The following is a 20,673-nucleotide window of genomic DNA, read 5'->3' on the forward strand; positions in this document are numbered from 1 at the left end:
AAAGACACATATAGAGCAACAAGTGGCTGTGCATTTCCTTGCTGAAAAATGGTGTCTGGGGTGTTGTGCAGAAAGGGTACACCTACGAGTCACTGGGTGTCGTTCACGTACGTCACATTGGTCACAGTGCTTTGGATATGCACCAACTGTGATTTGTGGTTGTAACCAATAGTACCCCACACCATAAAGCCTTAAAATGGCACTGTATGTCTTGTGCAAATGCAGTTACCCCTGTCTGCCGCGAACCAAAATGCGGCCATCATTATCACACAAACAGGAGCTGGACTTGTCCGAAAACACTATCTGATCCCCTTTCCGTTCCCAGTGACGTCATTCCATACACCATTGCCGCCTAGCATGTTTCTGCACATTCGTCAATGTTAGGTGGAGAAGCGGACGACGTGCTCGTCAACCCATCTACATCTACATCTACATCCATACTCCGCAAGCCACCTGACGGTGTGTGGCGGAGGGTACCTTCAGTACCTCTATCGGTTCTCCCTTCTATTCCAGTCTCGTATTGTTCGTGGAAAGAAGGATTGTCGGTATGATTCTGTGTGGGCTCTAATCTCTCTGATTTTATCCTCATGGTCTCTTCGCGAGATATACGTAGGAGGGAGCAATATACTGCTTGACTCTTCGGTGAAGGTATGTTCTCGAAACTTTGACAAAAGCCCGTACCGAGCTACTGAGCGTCTCTCCTGCAGAGTCTTCCACTGGAGTTTATCTATCATCTCCGTAACGCTTTCGCGATTACTAAATGATCCTGTAACGAAGCGCGCTGCTCTCCGTTGGATCTTCTCTATATCTTCTATCAACCCTATCTGGTACGGATCCCACACTGCTGAGCAGTATTCAAGCAGTGGGCGAACAAGCGTACTGTAACCTACTTCCTTTGTTTTCGGATTGCATTTCCTTAGGATTCTTCCAATGAATCTCAGTCTAGCATCTGCTTTACCGATGATCAACATTATATGATCATTCCATTTTAAATGACTCCTAATGCGTACTCCCAGATAATTTATGGTATTAACTGCTTCCAGTTGCTGACCTGCTATTTTGTAGCTAAATGATAAAGGATCTATCTTTCTGTGTATTCGCAGCACATTACACTTGTCTACATTGAGATTCAATTGCCATTCCCTGCACCATGCGTCAATTCGCTGCAGATCCTCCTGCATTTCAGTACAATTTTCCATTGTTACAACCTCTCGATACACCACAGCATCATCTGCAAAAAGCCTCAGTGAACTTCCGATGTCATCCACCAGGTCATTTATGTATATTGTGAATAGCAACGGTCCTATGACACGCCCCTGCGGCACACCTGATATCACTCTTACTTCGGAAGACTTCTCTCCATTGAGAATGACATGCTGCGTCCTGTTATCTAGGAACTCCTCAATCCAATCACACAATTGGTCTGATAGTCCGTATGCTCTTACTTTGTTCATTAAACGACTGTGGGGAACTGTATCGAACGCCTTGCGGAAGTCAAGAAACACGGCATCTACCTGTGAACCCGTGTCTATGGCCCTCTGAGTCTCGTGGACGAATAGCGCGAGCTGGGTTTCACATGACCGTCTTTTTCGAAACCCATTCTGATTCCTACAGAGTAGATTTCTAGTCTCCAGAAAAGTCATTATACTCGAACACAATTCGTGTTCCAAAATTCTACAACTGATAGTTCTGCACATCTGTTCGACGTCCCTTCTTGAAAAAGGGGATGACCTGTGCCCCTTTCCAATCCTTTGGAACGCTACGCTCTTCTAGAGACCTACGGTACACCGCTGCAAGAAGGGGGGCAAGTTCCTTCGCGTACTCTGTGTAAAATTGAACTGGTATCCCATCAGGTCCAGAGGCCTTTCCTCTTTTGAGCGATTTTAATTGTTTCTCTATCCCTCTGTCGTCTATTTCGATATCTACCATTTTGTCATCTGTGCGACAATCTAGAGAAGGAACTACAGTGCAATCTTCCTCTGTGAAACAACTTTGGAAAAAGACATCCATGCCATAACATACGGTGACAGACTGTCACCCCTGATAGTGTACTATGTGTTACACTGTTCCACTGTTGCGCCAGAGCCGAGTAGGACACGGGTATGTCCTGCAATGGCATTCAGATGAGGCGTCGATCTTCTCGGGGTACGGTCTGCATGGTACGACCTGACGCATCTCGTTGTCTTCTACAGCCTTCCATGAACAGCTGTGCACGCATCCGTTTAACTGCCGAAACACTTTGTCCTACAAGAACAGCAATTTCCTGGATGGATGCATCGCATCTCTCATGCCAATAATGCGCGCTCCACCAAACTCACTAATTTGGCGGTACAGTTCGCGCATACGTCTGAGAGACATCCTGCACGTCTGGTCAAGTCACACTGATCCATTACCTTCAGTTTATAGCGACAACAAGACCCACATGCATATTTTACCGATGAGTGGTGTTGCACTGCGTTGTCGATATTGACCTTGAAACTGCCCTTGAGATGCTAATCATTTCTGCAGAACGTACTAATGTACATGTCCTGTGAATATCAACATCCTATCTCTCATCGTTCACGGTGTTTCGTTTTTTCTGAACGTGGGTGTATGAATTTCAAACGCAAGTAACATGGGTTTGTGATTGAGCATTATAGAGACAATCATCTTTAAATGTGGTACATGTTTGCAGCAAGGAATATGAAATTAAATTAAGGCTGTTATAGTACAACGCAAGGAGTAGAAAAAAAAGACATTCAGAACATTCGTTAAACATTTATCATCTGGTATCAAACTGTATAATGCTTTTATATATAAGTAAAATTACTGTCAATAACCAATTAGTCATTCACTCACACAGACAACACCGTAACAAAAACAACACCACAACAGGAAATTATAGAGTGACAGCTTTCAGGTCTCTTAGGCCCGCAGCAGTATGAAAAGGAGAACAGTCGACATGAAGTATTCCGAATACTTCCGACTTTTTATGATCTGTCCTAGAGGGCCGGTGGCCAGCATGTCATGTCCATTCCATGGCTAGTCAATTGGGGGTTCATAACATACTACTTTATGTAGGTTATCACTAATTAATAATATCAGTGCATAAGCGACTCCAGGTGTCACCCAACAATGTCTCTATTGGTTCTTGCGCAAGGACGGTTGATGGCACTGGGATAATTAACCAGCGCATAACACGAATTGATTAAAGGGAGGGATTGTTTGCTAGGCCACATCTTTATGCGCCAAGGAATTGTCAGTGTGGTAACAGAAGGAATTGTAAACGGAAAAAATGTAAGGGGGGACAAACACCAGACTACAGTAAGCAGGTACAAAGAGATACATGTTGTAATAGTTATTCAGAGATGATGGGGCTTGCACAGAATAGACTACCACGCAGAGATGCAATTCAGTGTAAGGAATGACGATCCCCAACAACAACAACAGCAGATATGGATGTTGGAAACACTTGATGTTCAATGGCTGTTAACAGGCTATATCACTATGGACAGGTGATACTATGTGATTGGGAATGCAGGTGATTCCATTTTTCCAGTAGGGTGGGAGTAACCCACCTGTTGATGTGGATGATGAAGCCGTCATCGACACCTCTCCTCAGCATGTCCTGCACGGCCTCCCTGGTGCAGATGCTCAGACCCAGCACGTTCACGTCCAGGATACTCTTCCAGTCTTCTGTCTTGCCATCTGATTGTCAGGAAAAGAAATTAAACGTTGGTAAACGGTAGATTTATGGAATAATGTTTATAAATACGAATATTTAGAGTGTTTTCGATGTATCCTCCACCCATTAAAAATTTTCCACATATTGAGCTGTTGTTGTTGCGCGGTTATTTATTAAAATATACTACAAAACCTGTCGTGATGACAATGCAGTAAACAACTGCTATGATTTCTTCATGAATTACAGGCTTCAGCTGTGTACATGCATGTTGTTAAGTAGTGTTTTCTGGCATCGTAAAGGCGCCTTCTGTAAGATCTGGTTTCGTAAACGCGATTTCCATAAGATTGTCTTCTCAGTCCGTTCTTATGTCTTGGAATGCAGTAGAGTAAGTCGTTGGTCAATCGACTGTTCACTTGACTGCACATCCCTCCACCCTTCATAATCCTTGTATTTGTTTACTTAACCTTTTCTGATTAGGGCTATCAAGCCGATTCTGACTTCGAACCTGGGTTTGACACACAGAGTACATTTTTTACATCACAGTTCGCTAAGAAATAACAATTTTGATATGACGGGATTAAAATGATTTGAGTGTCTGAAGTGACAATTTAAGCAAATATTACAGGCTACGACTAATCAAATTAATGCTTCAGCTGCTGCCACTACAGTGATAATAATAATATAATAATTATAATAATGACAATAATAACAATGATGATAGTTTCAGATATACGTCCGAGAGATGGCACCAATGGCGCGTATCGAGGTCATGTTTAGCTACTAGCATCTTGGGAATGAACGCACACCAAGTTTCAGCCATATTGGTCTATTTCTTTGTGTTCGGCACTTTTGTGAATGAAGGAAGTCGAGTGACTGTCAAAAAATGGACGAAAAAGAATTTTGTGTGGTGATTAAATATTACGTTATGAAAGGCAAAGCACCTCAGGAGTCTAAAGAGAAGCTTGATAAACATTACGGTGATTCTGCACCTTCCATTAGAACAGTTTATAAGTGGTTTCAAAATTTTCGGAGTGGCTATATGGGCACAAGTGATGCTGAACGTTCTGGACGCCCTGTGGAGGTTACGACTTCAGAAATCATTGATGAAATCCATGATATGGTGATGGATGACAGAAGAGTTAAGGTGTGTGCGATTGCTAGTGCTGTGGACATCTAGAATGAACGAGAACATAATATTTTGCATAAACATTTGGACATGAGAAAGCTATCTGCAAGATGGGTTCTGCGATTGCTCACGCTTGACCAAAAACGGAATCGTATGAAGTGCTGCAAGGATGGTTTGCAGCTGTTCAGGAAGAATCCGCAGGACTTTAAGCGTCGTTTCATCACTGTGGATGAAACATGGATACATTACTATAGTCCTGAGGCCAAACAACAATCTAAACAATGGGTTACCAAGGGAGAATCTGCACAAAAAAAGGCGAAGACCATTCCTTCAGCCGGAAAGGCTATGGCAATTGTCTTTTGGGATTCGCAAGGGATAATCCTCAACGCCTATCTGCAAAAGGGTAAAACTATTACAGGTGCATATTATTCACAGTTATTGGACCGTTTGAAAACCGAGCTGCAAGAAAAACGCCGGCGATTGGACCGCAAAAAATTGAAAGGTCTCTGTTGGATTCCTTTCATGTTAATTTCTTAAATCTGTTGTCATTTACGGCATAAATTCCTCTTCTAAATTTACTGTGGTGTTTCTGACTATCTGGGAGGAGACTGAGCAGTGAAACGTGTTACTTTTACACATAAACGAGAACGATCTGTCACACTACTACACTTTAAAACACAGTTTATATGTAATTTATGTCACACAGTCTCATACGGAACCTACATCCGCTTTCTTTTATATACTGTATATGATAAGATACTGTCATCCCCCTTCCCTTCTGTGTGAGAGGATGAATGAGCAAATGTATTTCTAGTTGCATGCTGGATGGTAGCAGACAAGCCTGTCTGCTAGAGAACAGTAGGACCAACGTCGGAACAGGTAGCTACGCTTTCTAAAAGCAAAGAGGTTTCTATCCTTAGTATGGTCCTGTCCGTCCCTTGTCATGTTGGTATAGGAAGCTGCCTCTCTGGTCACTTCCGTTTTGTATACGGAAGCACCCTTGGTAGGAGCCCAGGTCAGTCTGTCCCCGGCGAGCGTCTGAAGTGGTAAGATCTCCGGCTAAGCACGTGTCTGCTAAGTCCGTAGGACAATGGATTTCTTAAGTTCAGCCTAACTGACAATTTAATCACCTTTATTTCAGGTTTAGCTCTAAAATATCTAATGTTATCTTACATTGCAACGCAGTGTAATTCGAGTGTGAAGTTCAGAATGTATTCCGGTAGTTGCTTTGTTACAACTTTGTGAGTAAATTGGAACCATGTGTTGATCAGTAACTCTAACTAAGATCATCAATCTTAAATGCGAATGTGCGTGAAATTATAACGTCTCGTCTTGACAATATTTTTCAATATAGCAACTTTTCTTTACGTTCAACCCACATGGGGTGTACTTTGTGAGACCAGTACCACGTGCTTATACAATTGTTTGACCCATCAGGTTAATAGTAAGACGATAGTAACCAGTTCGAGGTTTTTCTTTTGTAAATTGTTTTTCGATCTAATTTAATTATCAAAATTATTGTAGAGTTACACTCTTTGTGTAAACCAAGTTGACCACGTGAAGCATGTGGTGTAATCATCAAAGTAGCCCTCAGCTATTCTTTTCGGGAAGATTTCACACAGAGTTAGTATGAATTTAGTATACCAGTGTGTGGTAATTACATGACGAACAGGATTGCGCTATGAACATAACTTCTTTGGGTGAAAATTGAATTGTTTGGTTGTGGTTAATTTCCTCTTGCATATGTTTCAACGTTCTTCGTGTGTTATTTTATGAATGCAGTGTTGTATGCAGTCTCCCAATCTTGGCTCCATATTTGATGTGTTCCGTAAGATTACAGTCTCACATTTTCACAATCCTAAATAAGGCACCAGTTTAGTTATGAATCAAGTTTAATATGCTGAAATTTCAATGATCAATGTTAAAATAAATTTCCAAATATAAACTGATTTATTTCTTTTTATTTAAATTCTCTTTATATATATATCACCAGTTGTCGTATGACGATTAAAAGATTATAATTAATGTTAGTCTGGCTGGGAATTTGGTAACCTAGACTGGATACCTGGTGAAACAGTTGCGCAGTAATACAAGGTTAACTTCCCAAATAGTTCTCAGCTTTTAACCCGCTTTTATTGTCCGTCAACACCGCCTTCATAACAAATTAATGCAACAACATTACAAAATCCTTTTCCATCACGACAATTACTCCTCCCACACCTCAGCAGTTGTGGTCGCAAAAGTAATGGAAATAGGATTCCAACTCGTTTCACATCCCCCCTATTCTCCAGACATGATTCCCTCAGAATACTACTTGTTCCACACTTTGAAGAAATGGCTGGTGGGATAAAGATTTTATTTAAATGAGGAGGTGATTGCTGCAACTAATAGCTATTTTGCAGACTTGGACAATTCCTATTATTCAGATGGGATCAACAAATTAGAACAGTGTTGGACAAAGTGTATAAGTCTAAAAGGAAACTATGTCGAAAAATAAAAAAAGGTTTACCCCAAACACATAAGTAGTTTTAATTTTTGCACGGACTTTTCAAACGCCCCTCATAGAAAGAATTTTTAGATGTTCGAGATAGATGCTTTCTGAAATACAGCGTTCTAGGGAAAGGTTTAGACTGCACAGAATAACGTGGCTGACAGATGCGCAGTTGGCAAGACAGGCGTGGGGAGAGCAGTAGTGGTAGGGGAAATGCTGAGCGCTGGAGGGGTGGGGACATTCTCAACTGAAACCCACATTTTTCGTAAACATTAAGCGCGGTTTCTGCACATCCACACTTGCATGGTGGTCATTCAAAAAGATCTGTCACCTCCTCTTTGGCTAGTAACTAAATAAAATTCTGCTGAAAATACAGCGATTTGTTTTCGCTTGGCTCACTAACCATTTGTAACTTTCAGACAAGCGCCATGAGTGGCGAATCTTGATTAAAATCTACACTTTTCTCTAGTTGCCGTGTTAACATTTATTCTTTATCAAAACACAGCCGAGTTTACAGAATGTCACCTCACTAACATGTTGTGCAACTGTGAGAGAGTTCTGAAACACTGGTTTATTCAGTTTATTGCATGAGGAACTGAGGAAAAGTGAGGCCAGTATATTATATAAAAGCACATTCTCGGTTCAAAATAAATGTGCGCTGTCTTCAGTTATGTCATTCCCAAACCTGTTGCACTACTTTCATCAGCTGCCAATGGCCCTTAAAAGTAAATATCCATTAAATAAGTCTGTGTTCATGAAATAACACAATAGATAATTAAGTTTTGTATAATAAACTTACAGTAAAATACTCTCCTCTTTGAGTGCTATAATTTACCATTATCTCTTTTCGATATCTCAAATGGTTGACGAAATATGAGTAATGTATGGATATTTCAAGCTGGTTTTATCGATGGCGCTGCGCGACAGCAAATGAGTATGCTACATAAGATCATTTTTTTCGATATTGGTTGCATATTCAGACCTCCATCCAAGTCTAAAGAAAAAATTTATACCTTAAATAAATTTCATATGCAGCAACATATTATGTAACACCCGCCGAAAGCAAAATTGTAGCAACCCTCAATTTTCATAGAAAATTTTTTCGAATTTCTCATAGTATCCTACTTCCATGTAAATATCGCAATAACTATAATCATTAACGAAATAATGGTTACACATCATGAAACTGACATACAAAGCTAAAGCAAAACTGAAATTTTTTACCGAATAGTATCCGTAAAATAGTTTTAGAAAGATTTCAGGGCGTGCGCCTTGAGACTGTCGTCGCCGATCGGCCGAAATGTGGAAGACACTGAAAAGAGAAAGATCTGGTTGGGAAGAAGAATGTAAGGGAATACCGGGTGTGTACAAGAACAAAATGGTTCAAATGGCTCTGACCGCTATGGGACTTAACATCTGAGGTCATCAGTCCCCTAGACTTAGAGCTACTTAAACCTAACTAACCTAAGGACATCACACACATCCGTGCCCGAGGCAGGATTCGAACCTGCGACCGTAGCAGCAGCGCGGTTCCGGACTGAAGCGCCTAGAACCGCTCAGCCACAACGGCCGGCTGCACAAGAACAATGGTAATCCTTATTGTTGCTTTAGTGGATACGTCATTAACTGTCTTCCGAAGCTGGAGATGTGATTCAGTTCTGTAATACAATGCGAGAGGTCGTTAGCCGGCCGGTGTGGCTGTGCGGTTCTAGGCGCTTCAGTTTGGAAGCGCGTGACCGCTACGGTCGCAGGTTCGAATCCTGCCTCGGGCATGGATGTGTGTGATGTCCTTAGGTTAGTTAGGTTTAAGTAGTTCCAAGTTCTAGGGGACTGATGACTTCAGAAGTTTACTCCCATTGTGCTCAGAGCCATTTGAACCATTTTGAGAGGTCGTTTCAGAGTCGGGTTCCTGCTTCTGAGAAGGATTTCGAGAGAGTGGCAGAACGATGGAGTGGGACAGAGAAGATTTTTATCTGATGGGAACGAGTATTCTTGCCATATTGTTCAAGTAAGAGCGTTAATGTCAAGGAAGGATAGTGACCATTGATAAGACATTAGAAGAGACAGAAGGTATGGAAATCTCTGCGTTTGTCTGCCCACAGTTAGGATATCTGTACATAAGCCAAATAAATATAATCAAAGAGTCGAACATCACATACATAACGAACGCAAGCATTCATAACCAGTTCCAGACCCCGTAAGCTTTCGTGAGGAAGGCCTTGGAGGATAACATTGCTGTAATCTGTCATCGGAAGTATAAGTATTTGTATAAGCTTCTTTTTCAGGTCAAGAGGAAACAGCTTTTTATATTTTTGTATGGTATGGAGAGATGCTGATGCCCTCTTGCACATTGGACATCGCAGTTATGTACTCAGTCCAACGTATATTCCCATCCACTAGTACTCCTCGACACTTCCTAATGGGACAATCTGATAGTTGTCACATTTGGGGCTCAAGATGGAAGAGATTCCCGACATTTCAGGCTAATGAGCCTAGAAAGACCAACCAGTACCATTTGGGTTTTGGATGGGCTGTGTTTTGACGTTTGATCCTGTTGTCAAAAAAAAATGGTTCAAATGGCTCTGAGCACTATGGGACTCAACTGCTGTGGTCATAAGTCCCCTAGAACTTAGAACTACTTAAACCTAACTAACCTAAGGACAGCACACAACACCCAGCCTCCTGTTGTCATTTTGAAAGTGAAAATAGGTCGGTACTGTGATTCTCAATGGATGTCTTAAGGTATGTTAGTTTTGCACTTAGATACAATTCCACGTCATCAGGGTCCTTGTGGTAAATGCAATAAGACAAAACTGTTCAAAATGATTTCAGGCCTGCAGCCAGTCGTCGAAAACTTCATTGCACGATATTTCGGCTGGACAACTGCCAGCCTTCTTCAGTCGAGCCGAACAAGGCTTTTTGAACAGTTGATTCGCCGGGAAATTTTCAAATTTTACAGGAGAAAACTGGTAACACATCATTTACATACAATATAAAGAGTACAGGAGCTAACACTGAACCCCGGGGTACACTTGATAGACGCTGCCTCCATTGTGACTTTATGGTACTGTGAGAAGTCAGGTATGAGCGAAACCATTGCACTGCACTTGCTGAGAAATGTAGGCTGCTAAGTTTGGCAAGTAAAATGTCGAAGTCGATAGTGTCAGAGGCTTTGCTAAACTGTAAGGGGCACATGATAGCCACCTCTGGTGCATCCATAGCAAGCTTCAGATCATCTGTTGCTTTCATTAAGGCAGATATTGTGCTACCATGTTCACAGAAACGTGACTGGTATTCACCTAGTACATTGTTTGCAGTCAGTAAGTTTGTTAGCTGCTCGTGGACTGTATACTCTAACGTGCAGGAAGTAAGCAAATAGGTCGGTAATCAGAGGGTGCAGTGGCAATGTCTTGTTTTAGTAGTGGTTTAACTAATCCGTTTTCCAGGCCTTAGGGAATTAGTGGACCAGTAATAATCTTCATCATTTGGACTGTGATGTCAACACATCCAGTAGACGACGGTCTGATTTGCATGATGACTTGTTTGACTGTATTGTAGGTATTCTTACTTACGTAGTAAAATCTACACCATTGCCATACCATAGTAATGTATCTTGCCTATTCTTGCTGAGAACCTCTAAGTACAGTGTAATTTCCAGTTCAAATTCTGTGTCCCAATAATGTTCTTTTTTGAGACATACTAAGTAACACAATAGTTAAAATAAATAAATATAAAACGCCGTTTAACATACTGCGGGAACAACTGGCTATCAAATGTAGCTTAGAAAGCTCAAAAAGCTTAAAAAAGTACAAATGAAGAGAAGGATATCACAATACCCAGTCCCAGGGTGGAGAAAATTTCCACCTGACCGGGAGTCGAACCCAGGCCTGAACATCCTGTATTCATATTTCACATTCTCAATTAACGAAAAAAAGAAAAATCTCAGCAGATTCTTGCAGTACACCGACATCCACATGATGATAGTCGTTTCGAGGCACTTGATCCGTTGGAACATACATTTAATGCTGACCTACGACACAGCCGTAGGTTATTTTTATATAGAACATTATACAGTTTCGTCTCCAGAATGTCCCACCTGTCCACTATTAAAGAACGTATATATATGTTTCCTGACATGGCTTCTAATTCAGTTCTAATTCTACAAGGCGCAGAAGTTTGTAACAGCAATTTCCGAAGACTCTGTATCCTAAATACATAATTTTTTCTCGTCTACTCTAACAGTTCCATTCATGAAACATTCAGTGACTGTTTTCGTTCATGTTTGGCGTGTGTTCCAGCGAACAACGAATAAGAAATGGGATTTTCATATTGCTATAGCCAAAGTATTCTGTATTCTGGATGTTTTGTGCTTACCAATTAGTGTACAGATTTTATGCTGACATAGGTGGGTTTTCTTGCTGCAGGCAGTGTATTTGAGGTAAAACGCAATTTCGGATATTTATGTGACATTCATTACACAATTACTTACGTTATCTTTGAAAATAGCACTCTTTTTTATTTTCCTGTACGAACGACGTTGAATCTGTGCAGCTACAACATTGTGCTGATGATACAGTCTACTTTGTCTCTGTTACTTATTGCAGAAATAGAAACCTTACTTTGGGAAAGTAGAATAACACAGGTCAAAACACCTATTGTTTACTGCAATACAAATCTGCACGAGCAGCAGCAGAAGATACGGAAACATTTAACACTATTCTTCTTGCAACTACACTAAACATGTACTGACAGCATTACATTTTCTGTCCTCGATCAATTTGCTTTTGGCAGACAGACGTGAAAATCCACTGTTAACTTGGTAGTTACTGATAGAAATTCCGTTTTTCAGCTGGGGTATATTGTCACGTGTCATGTAAGGCTTCTTCTAGGGAACCTAATTTTTACTGGCAGTATTTTATCGCAGGAGATAGGAAAAACTGACGTGTTATGTATCGGCAGATTTGTTTTCCTAGTGGCTCTCGGCTTCTGTACAATGCTTCGACAAACCTGCGGTCGCTGGATGACATGACTTTTCTAGAGCTGTCAGTTGAAATGTGTACCCAGACATACGGTGTTATTTTGAATGAGCCTCTATGTAAGCCGTCGTCCAGTGCGCTAAGACCCCTGATATCCTCTGATTACATCTTACACGGAAGAAATCCGTTGTCCTTTGGCTTGACAATGACTGGAATTCAGTTTTGTGCGTGAAAGAATATTTTGTTCATCTCTCTAAGGGCAAAATCACTATCATGTGGTATAACACTATGACCTGTAGCTAGGAGTTTCTGGTCTACAGTAGTGAAATATTTACGGATGACCAGATTTTGGAAAAGTGTCCTAATATTTCGAACATCTCTCAGAAAATCAGCAACATTTAGGATTTCGGTGAAATGAAAATCAAATGAAAAGCTGGTATTATGACAAAAACATTCCAGTTTCGTTGCTTTCTCTGAATGCTTTCCATCATTGTGTGTAGCACAGTATTGAAAAGCCTTTGAGACATGCTGTAAAATTTCTGCAAATGGTCGGGCACACATGTTCGATTCTGTCATTACTTCGGATGTACCATATTTCTTTCCTTTTTTTTATCCAGAATGGGTGAACACAGTATGGATGTACTCAGCATTCACGATTTTCAAAACTTACGGAGCATCAATCTCTTCGTCTGATGATGATGATGAGCGTATGGCATTGGTGGCCGGGAGACCCCTCGCGTGGCGGTTCGGCCGCCGCTCCACAAGTTCTTTAACGCCACCACGGCGACTTGCGAGTGAATGAGGATGAAATGATGATGAAAGACACACAACACCCAGTCATCTCGAAGCAGAGAAAATCCCTGACCCCGCCGGGAATCCACGCCATTTCTGCTTGAACTGGTCCCACGGCAACTGGGAAGGTCTTACTGAGTTAACTGCCTCATCTTAAATGAGCATGATAACGACGATGAAAAATTCCTTCCTGTTAAACAGACAGTACAAAATTGCGACCATCTCAAAAACTTAGATCATATTTTACGACTGCTCATTTATTCTGGTAGATCTGCACTGAATTCCATTCCATACTTTTCATGCAAATTTCTGGGTGATTCGTTTGAAAAGGAACGGCCGACATCCTTCCGCACCCTCTCCTAATCCTATGGGACCGATGACCTCGCTGTTCGGGCCCCTCCCGCGAATCAACCAACGAATCTACCGTTCGATTCTCGCAATTTTGTCTTTACGGGTAATGTCTGAGTAACTGTTTTAACTGACATCAGTCGCCCGACCATTAACTGACAGGTCCACAACATGTCTCGGTACTTGTTTTGTTGTTTGACGGATATTCATTGCACAGTTTGGGAGTAGATCAGTCCTTTTAAATGTTTGGCAGTGTGTACAGAAATTCCGATGCGCCGTACCGTTTCTTATCCACTAATACAGGGTGATTCAAAAAGAATACCACAACTTCAGGAATTTAAAACTCTGCAACGACAAAAGGCAGAGCTAAACACTATCTGTCGGCGAATTAAGGGAGCTATAAAGTTTCATTTAGTTGTACATTTGTTCGCTTGAGGCGCTGTTGACTAGGCGTCAGCGTCAGTTGGTGCTAAGATGGCGACCGCTCAACAGAAAGCTTTTTGTGTTATTGAGTACGGCAGAAGTGAATCGACGACAGTTGTTCAGCGTGCATTTCGAACGAAGTATGGTGTTAAACCTCCTGATAGGTGGTGTATTAAATGTTGGTATAAACAGTTTACAGAGAATGGGTGTTTGTGCAAAGGGAAAAGTTCTGGACGGCCGAGAACGAGTGATGAAAATGTAGCACGCATCCAGCAAGCATTTGTTTGCAGCCCAGGAAAATCGACTCGCAGAGCTAGCAGAGAGCTGCAAATTCCACAATCAACTGTATGGAGAGTCTTACGGAAAAGGTTAGTTATGAAACCTTATCGTCTGAAATTGGTTCAAGCACTGTCTGCAGCTGATAAGATTAAAAGAATCGATTTCTGTGACTTTATCCTTGCTCAAATGGAAACAGATGAATCTTTCGTTTCAAAGATTGTGTTTAGTGATGAAGCAACTTTCCACACTAATGGGAAAGTCAACCGTCACAATGTCTGTATATGGGGCACTGAGAATCCGCGGGAAACAACTCAGTATGAACGTGACTCGCCTAAGGTGAACGTTTTCTGTGCCATTTCAGCCAATAAAGTTTTTGGTCCCTTTTTCTTCGAAGGTGCTACTGTAACTGGACTACAGTATCTGGAGATGTTAGAGAATTGGCTGTTCCCTCAGCTGGAACAAGAAGCACAACAATTCATATTTCAGCAGGAAGGAGCGCCACCACATTGGCACTTATCTGTCCGTAACTACCTGAACGTCAACTACCCGAGGCGATGGATCGGCCGCCAGGCAGCCCGTGACAGAGCACTTCATCACTGGCCTCCAAGAAGCCCTGATCTTACCCCCTGCGATATTTTCTTATGGGGGTATGTTAAGGATATGGTGTTTCGGCCACCTCTCCCAGCCACCATTGATGATTTGAAACGAGAAATAACAGCAGCTATCCAAACTGTTACGCCTGACATGCTACAGAGAGTGTGGAACGAGTTGGAGTATCGGGTTGATATTGGTCGAGTGTCTGGAGGGGGCCATATTGAACATCTCTGAACTTGTTTTTGAGTGGAAAAAAACCTTTTTAAATACTCTTTGTAATGATGTACAACAGAAGGTTATATTATGTTTCTTTCATTAAATACACATTTTTAAAGTTGTGGTATTCTTTTTGAATCACCCTGTATAAGTGCATACAGCTATTTACACCTATATTTCAAGAAATGTAAAATACGTAGGTTGGAACTTAAATAGTGGCAACACAACTGTGGAGATACTACTCCATGGAATCTACTACTGTCACTGACAGCGCACGTTGTTAACATACCTACCTTACCTCCGACCAAATGAACTCACCCGTCCCATGTCACCGGCGTGCGCACTATCGAGGGAAACTCAGTCACTTGTGAGCGAGCCGTCTAACGTAACGGTGTCACTAAGTTTTCTAAACAGGAACAACGGAGTTGGATCAAGATTGACTGTGCGAGACGTCGTACAGCACGACAGTGTCATCAAGGTCTTCAAGAGGCGTGCGGGGAATCGGCATTGCCGTACAGAACAGTGGCACGTTGGGTAAAAGCCTTCAACGAAGGTCGGCAAACTGTGGCAGACATGCATGGGGCAGGTCCTCCTAGCGTCTCTGCAGAAGAAGTGCGTGCTGTTGCCGCGTTAGTGGACAGTGATCGACGCCATAAGATTCGTGAGCCCGCCCACGAAAGCGGATTAGTGCATACGACTGTGCTTCACATCCCGAAGGAACGCCTGGGCATGCCAAAAATTAATGATGGGTTCCGCATGACTTGACGGAAATGCAGAAATGAATGTGATACGACACTGCTCAGACGCACTTGGAGCGAAGGAGAGACTTTCTTATGCCGTATCGTAACACTGAATGAGACATGGGCCACATCGTACAAGCCAAAACGGAAACGCCAATCCAACGAATGGTGTCATTATGGGGCGTCGCGAAAGTCGAAAGTGCATCAGAGCCCTAGTATGGTGAAAGTTAAGGTGATTCTCGTGTACGACTGTGATGGTGTTATCCTAACGCATTACGTTCCCCCACGGCAGATCGTCAATGCACAGTACTACTGTTCGTATTTGGAGCATCACCTACGACCAGCTTTGCGAAAGAAGCGGCGACACTTTCTGCGCAACTCACCCCTCATTTTGCACGACAATGCGCGGCCGCATACAGCGCAAGCTGTGGCTGCTCTGTTCATACGATGGGACTGGGGAGTACTGTGCCATCCACCACACTCCCCGGACTGAAGCCCTTGTGACTTTGATTTGATTCCGAAGAAGTTGGAACCACTTCGTGGCATTCGCTTCAGAACTGTTCCTTAGATTCTACAGGCAGTAGATCGCTCCAATCCGACCATCAACAGAACAGGCTGTACTAACGGTATACTGCCCCTTCCACATCGCTGGCAACGGGTTCTACACAACGCTAGTGACTACTTTGAAGGACAGTAACAGGTGCAAATATGAAACTCTTTCGTATCGGTTGTGAATAAATAGTTGCCCCTATTTAAGTTCCAACCCTCGTATTAATGATACATTTTCCTTACCGGTCGGTTGGTTGTGTGGAAAAGAAGCGGCATTGTTAATCAGGACGTCGACGCCTCCTAGGTTGTCCTTAATCCACTTGAAGACAGACAGGATGCTACCTTCGTCACCCACATCTCCGGCGATGGCGTGAAGTTTACCGGGAGCGCCCTTCACCTCATATTCCTGTCAAAAGAGAAACAGCAGAGTCATAACAGAGATTACGGGGAACTCGCGAGACGCTTCTTATCTGAACTGGGATACCAGTTCAATTTTACACAGAGTACGCGAAGGAACTTGCCCCCCTTCTTGCAGCGGTGTACCGTAGGTCTCTAGAAGAGCGTAGCGTTCCAAAGGATTGGAAAAGGGCACAGGTCATCCCCGTTTTCAAGAAGGGACGTCGAACAGATGTGCAGAACTATAGACCTATATGTCTAACGTCGATCAGTTGCACAATTTTGGAACACGTATTGTGTTCGAGTATAATGACTTTTCTGGATACTATAAATCTACTCTGTAGGAATCAGCATGGGTTTCGAAAAAGACGGTCATGTGAAACCCAGCTCGCGCTATTCGTCCACGAGACTCAGAGGGCCATAGACACCGGTTCACAGGTAGATACCGTGTTTCTTGACTTCCGCAAGGCGTTCGATACAGTTCCCCACAGTCGTTTAATGAACAAAGTAAGAGCATATGGACTATCAGACCAATTGTGTGATTGGATTGAGGAGTTCCTAGATAACAGGACGCAGCATGTTATTCTCAATGGAGAGAAGTCTTCCGAAGTAAGAGTGATTTCAGGTGTGCCGCAGGGGAGTGTCATAGGACCGTTGCTATTCACAATATACATAAATGACCTGGTGGATGACATCGGAAGTTCACTGAGGCTTTTTGCAGATGATGCTGTGGTGTATCGAGAGGTTGTAACAATGGAAAACTGTATTGAAATGCAGGAGGATCTGCAGCGAATTGACGCATGGTGCAGGGAATGGCAATTGAATCTCAATGTAGACAAGTGTAATGTGCTTCGAATATACAGAAAGATAGATCCTTTATCATTTAGCTATAAAATAGCAGGTCAGCAACTGGAAGCAGTTAATACCATAAATTATCTGGGAGTACGCATTAGGAGTGATTTAAAATGGAATGATCATATAATGTTGATCGTCGGTAAAGCAGATGCCAGACTGAGATTCATTGGAAGAATCCTAAGGAAATGCAATCCGAAAACAAAGGAAGTAGGTTACAGTACGCTTGTTCGCCCACTGCTTGAATACTGCTCAGCAGAGTGGGATCCGTACCAGATAGGGTTGATAGAAGAGATAGAGAAGATCCAACGGAGAGCAGCGCGCTTCGTTACAGGATCATTTAGTAATCGCGAAAGCGTTACAGAGATGATAGATAAACTCCAGTGGAAGACTCTGCAGGAGAGACGCTCAGTAGCTCGGTACGGGCTTTTATTGAAGTTTCGAGAACATACCTTCACCGAAGAGTCAAGCAGTATATTGCTCCCTCCTACGTATATCTCGCGAAGAGACCATGAGGATAAAATCAGAGAGATTAGAGCCCACACAGAGGCATACCGACAATCCTTCTTTCCACGAACAATACGAGACTGGAATAGAAGGGAGAACCGATAGAGGTACTGAAGGTACCCTCCGCCACACACCGTCAGGTGGCTTGCGGAGTATGGACGTAGATGTAGATGTAGATGTGTTTGTTGACGGCGAGCGTATCTGCCTCTTTAGCCCACTACTCATACATTGACACGATCCACTCAAAGATAGCCAGCTCGAATACTGACAGATTCAAAATTTCACATCCTGAAACTGGCAGTGAGTTTAACGCGTTTAATTCTCACCACTTTGTGTTCAAACCCTCAGTCTCTCTCCACTGTCTCAGTGTGGATGTGGAGTAGCTGGGTGTCAACTGCCTCTCTACACTAGGTCGTGAAGAACAGGCCGCCCAGCAAATATTCGACAAAGGTGAATGAGGCAAATGCTCGCTTACAAATTTTCACCAGATACTCACGGAAGAGAACGGATTGACGTGGCTATTTCCAACATCACTGAGTTGCAATGTGTATCATATACCGAAAGAGAATGAATGCAGTATCGAGTTTACATCAAAAGTTGGTTTTGATTCGATTGAGTATTTTCCGTTTTCGCACTCATATCACTGATTTTGAATGCAGTGATACAGCTAATGCAGAACGGCACTGTTTGAGTCCAATGCTTGGTGTCCCCCTACAAAAATACGTTTTAACGTTTTACTTCTACTATTGTACACAAATTGTCAGTGACATTATTTCGCTCTGGGGGAGGGGGGGGGGGCATCATGACTGATACGAAAAGAGAGGTAACAAATCAACGAAGCCACCATCGCTTTGGTAGAGCATTCATTCATAGTACCGGTTTCGGATCTGAAAAAAATAGATCTAGAAGGCACAAAACTGAGTTTGGGGTACCCACAGAACATTTTTAACATACCGTGTGGTGAGAAAAGTCATGGAATACCTCCCAAAAACTAGTCGGATCTCCTTTTGCCCAGTATAGCGCAGGAGCTCGACGTGGCATGAACTCAACAAGTCGTTGGAAGTCCTCAGCACTGAGCCAAGCTGCCTCTACAGCCGTCCATAATTGCGAAAGTGTTGCCGGTGCTGGATTTCGTACACGAACTGATCTCTCGATTACGTCCACACAAATGTTAGATTCGATTCATGTCGCGTTATCTGGGTGGCCAAACTGTTCTCTCGAATTGTCCAGTATATTATTCAAACCAATCGAGAACAATTATGGTTCGATGACATGGCGCATTGTCATGGGAACATGAAGTCCGTGAATACCTGGAAATCGTCTCCAAGTACCGAAACATAACAATCTCCAATCAGTGATCGGCTAAACTGAACCATTGCAACCAGTCCATTCTACGTAAACAGTCTACTCCTCTATGTAGCCCTCACCAGCTTCTGGAGTTTCTAGCTGACAACTTGAGTCCACGGTCTCGTCGGGTCTACGCCTCACTTGATTCCTACTGAAATCGGGACTCATCCGATATGGCCACGATTTTCCGGTAGTCTAGGGTCCAATCGATGTGGTCACGAGCCCCTCTGGAGGCCATGTCGTGCTGCTAGCAAAGGCACCCGCGTCTGTCGTCTGCTGCCACAGCCCATCCACGCCAAATTTCGCCCTACTGTTGTTAAGTAGGCTGTTTAGGTTTTTATGTTGGTAACGCCACGTAGCGCTCTGTATGAAAATCACTGACTGTGCTGTGTGCAGTCTGTGGCTGGTTTGCATTGTTGGAATATTTGTTATTGTAGTGTTGGGCATTTGGATGTGAACAGCGCGTAGCGTTGCGCAGTTGGAGGTGAGCCGCCAGCAGTGGTGGATGTGGGGAGAGAGATGGCAGAATTTTGAGAGCGGACGATCCATCAGAAAGAGTAAATTTGCAATACTGGATATCATGAACTGATATATATATATATATATATATATATATATATATATATATATGATGACTTTTGAACATTATTAAGGTAAATACATTGTTTGTTCTCTATCAAAATCTTTCATTTGCTAACTATGCCTATCAGTAGTTCGTGCCTTCAGTAGTTAGAATCTTTTATTCAGCTGGCATTATTGGCGCATGCTGTATTGCAGTAGTTTGAGTAACGAAGATTTTTTGTGAGGTAACTGATTCATGAAAGGTATAGGTTATTGTTCATCAGGGCCATTCTTTTTTAGGGATTATTGAAAGTCAAATTGCGTTGCGCTAAAAAAATATTGTGTTCAGTTGGTTCAATTGGCTCTGAGCACTATGGGACTCAACATCTTAGGTCATAAGTCCCCTAGAACTTAGAACTACTTAAACCTAACTAACCTAAGGACATCACACACACCCATGCCCGAGGCAGGATTCGAACCTGCGACCGTAGCGGTCCCGCGCTTAAAATATTGTGTGTCAGTTTAGTGATGATCAGAATAAGTAAAGAGAGAAATGTCTGAGTACGTTCAGTTTTGCTCAGCTGTTTGAAAATCAAATAACGTAGAGGTTTTCCAGCACTGTCATTTATAAAATTTTTCTAAGGGGAGGTTTCACTGTCCTAACGGATACTTTCGTTGTACGGCCCACATTGATTTCTGCAGCTATTTCATGCAGTGTTGCTTGTCTGTTAGCACTGACAACTCTTCGCAAAACCGAGAGAGGTGGCGAGGTGGTTAGCACACTGGACTCGCATTCTGCAGGACAACAGTTC

General features: G+C 42.6%; 1 protein-coding gene across 1 annotated transcript in view; it reads right to left on the minus strand.

Moving 5' to 3' along the window:
* LOC126161436 (farnesol dehydrogenase-like) overlaps positions 1-20,673 on the minus strand; it is a 95,030-nt gene that overhangs the window by 45,840 nt on the left and 28,517 nt on the right. Inside the window, exons 2-3 of the mRNA XM_049917237.1 lie at positions 16,442-16,604; positions 3,558-3,687 (exon numbers count right to left, since the gene is read on the minus strand). Coding sequence (XP_049773194.1) covers positions 3,558-3,687; positions 16,442-16,604 — 293 coding nt within the window. The remainder of the gene's footprint in view (positions 1-3,557; positions 3,688-16,441; positions 16,605-20,673) is intronic.

The sequence above is a fragment of the Schistocerca cancellata genome, chromosome 2 (genome assembly GCF_023864275.1).
Source record: "Schistocerca cancellata isolate TAMUIC-IGC-003103 chromosome 2, iqSchCanc2.1, whole genome shotgun sequence".
Lineage (NCBI taxonomy): Eukaryota > Metazoa > Arthropoda > Insecta > Orthoptera > Acrididae > Schistocerca > Schistocerca cancellata.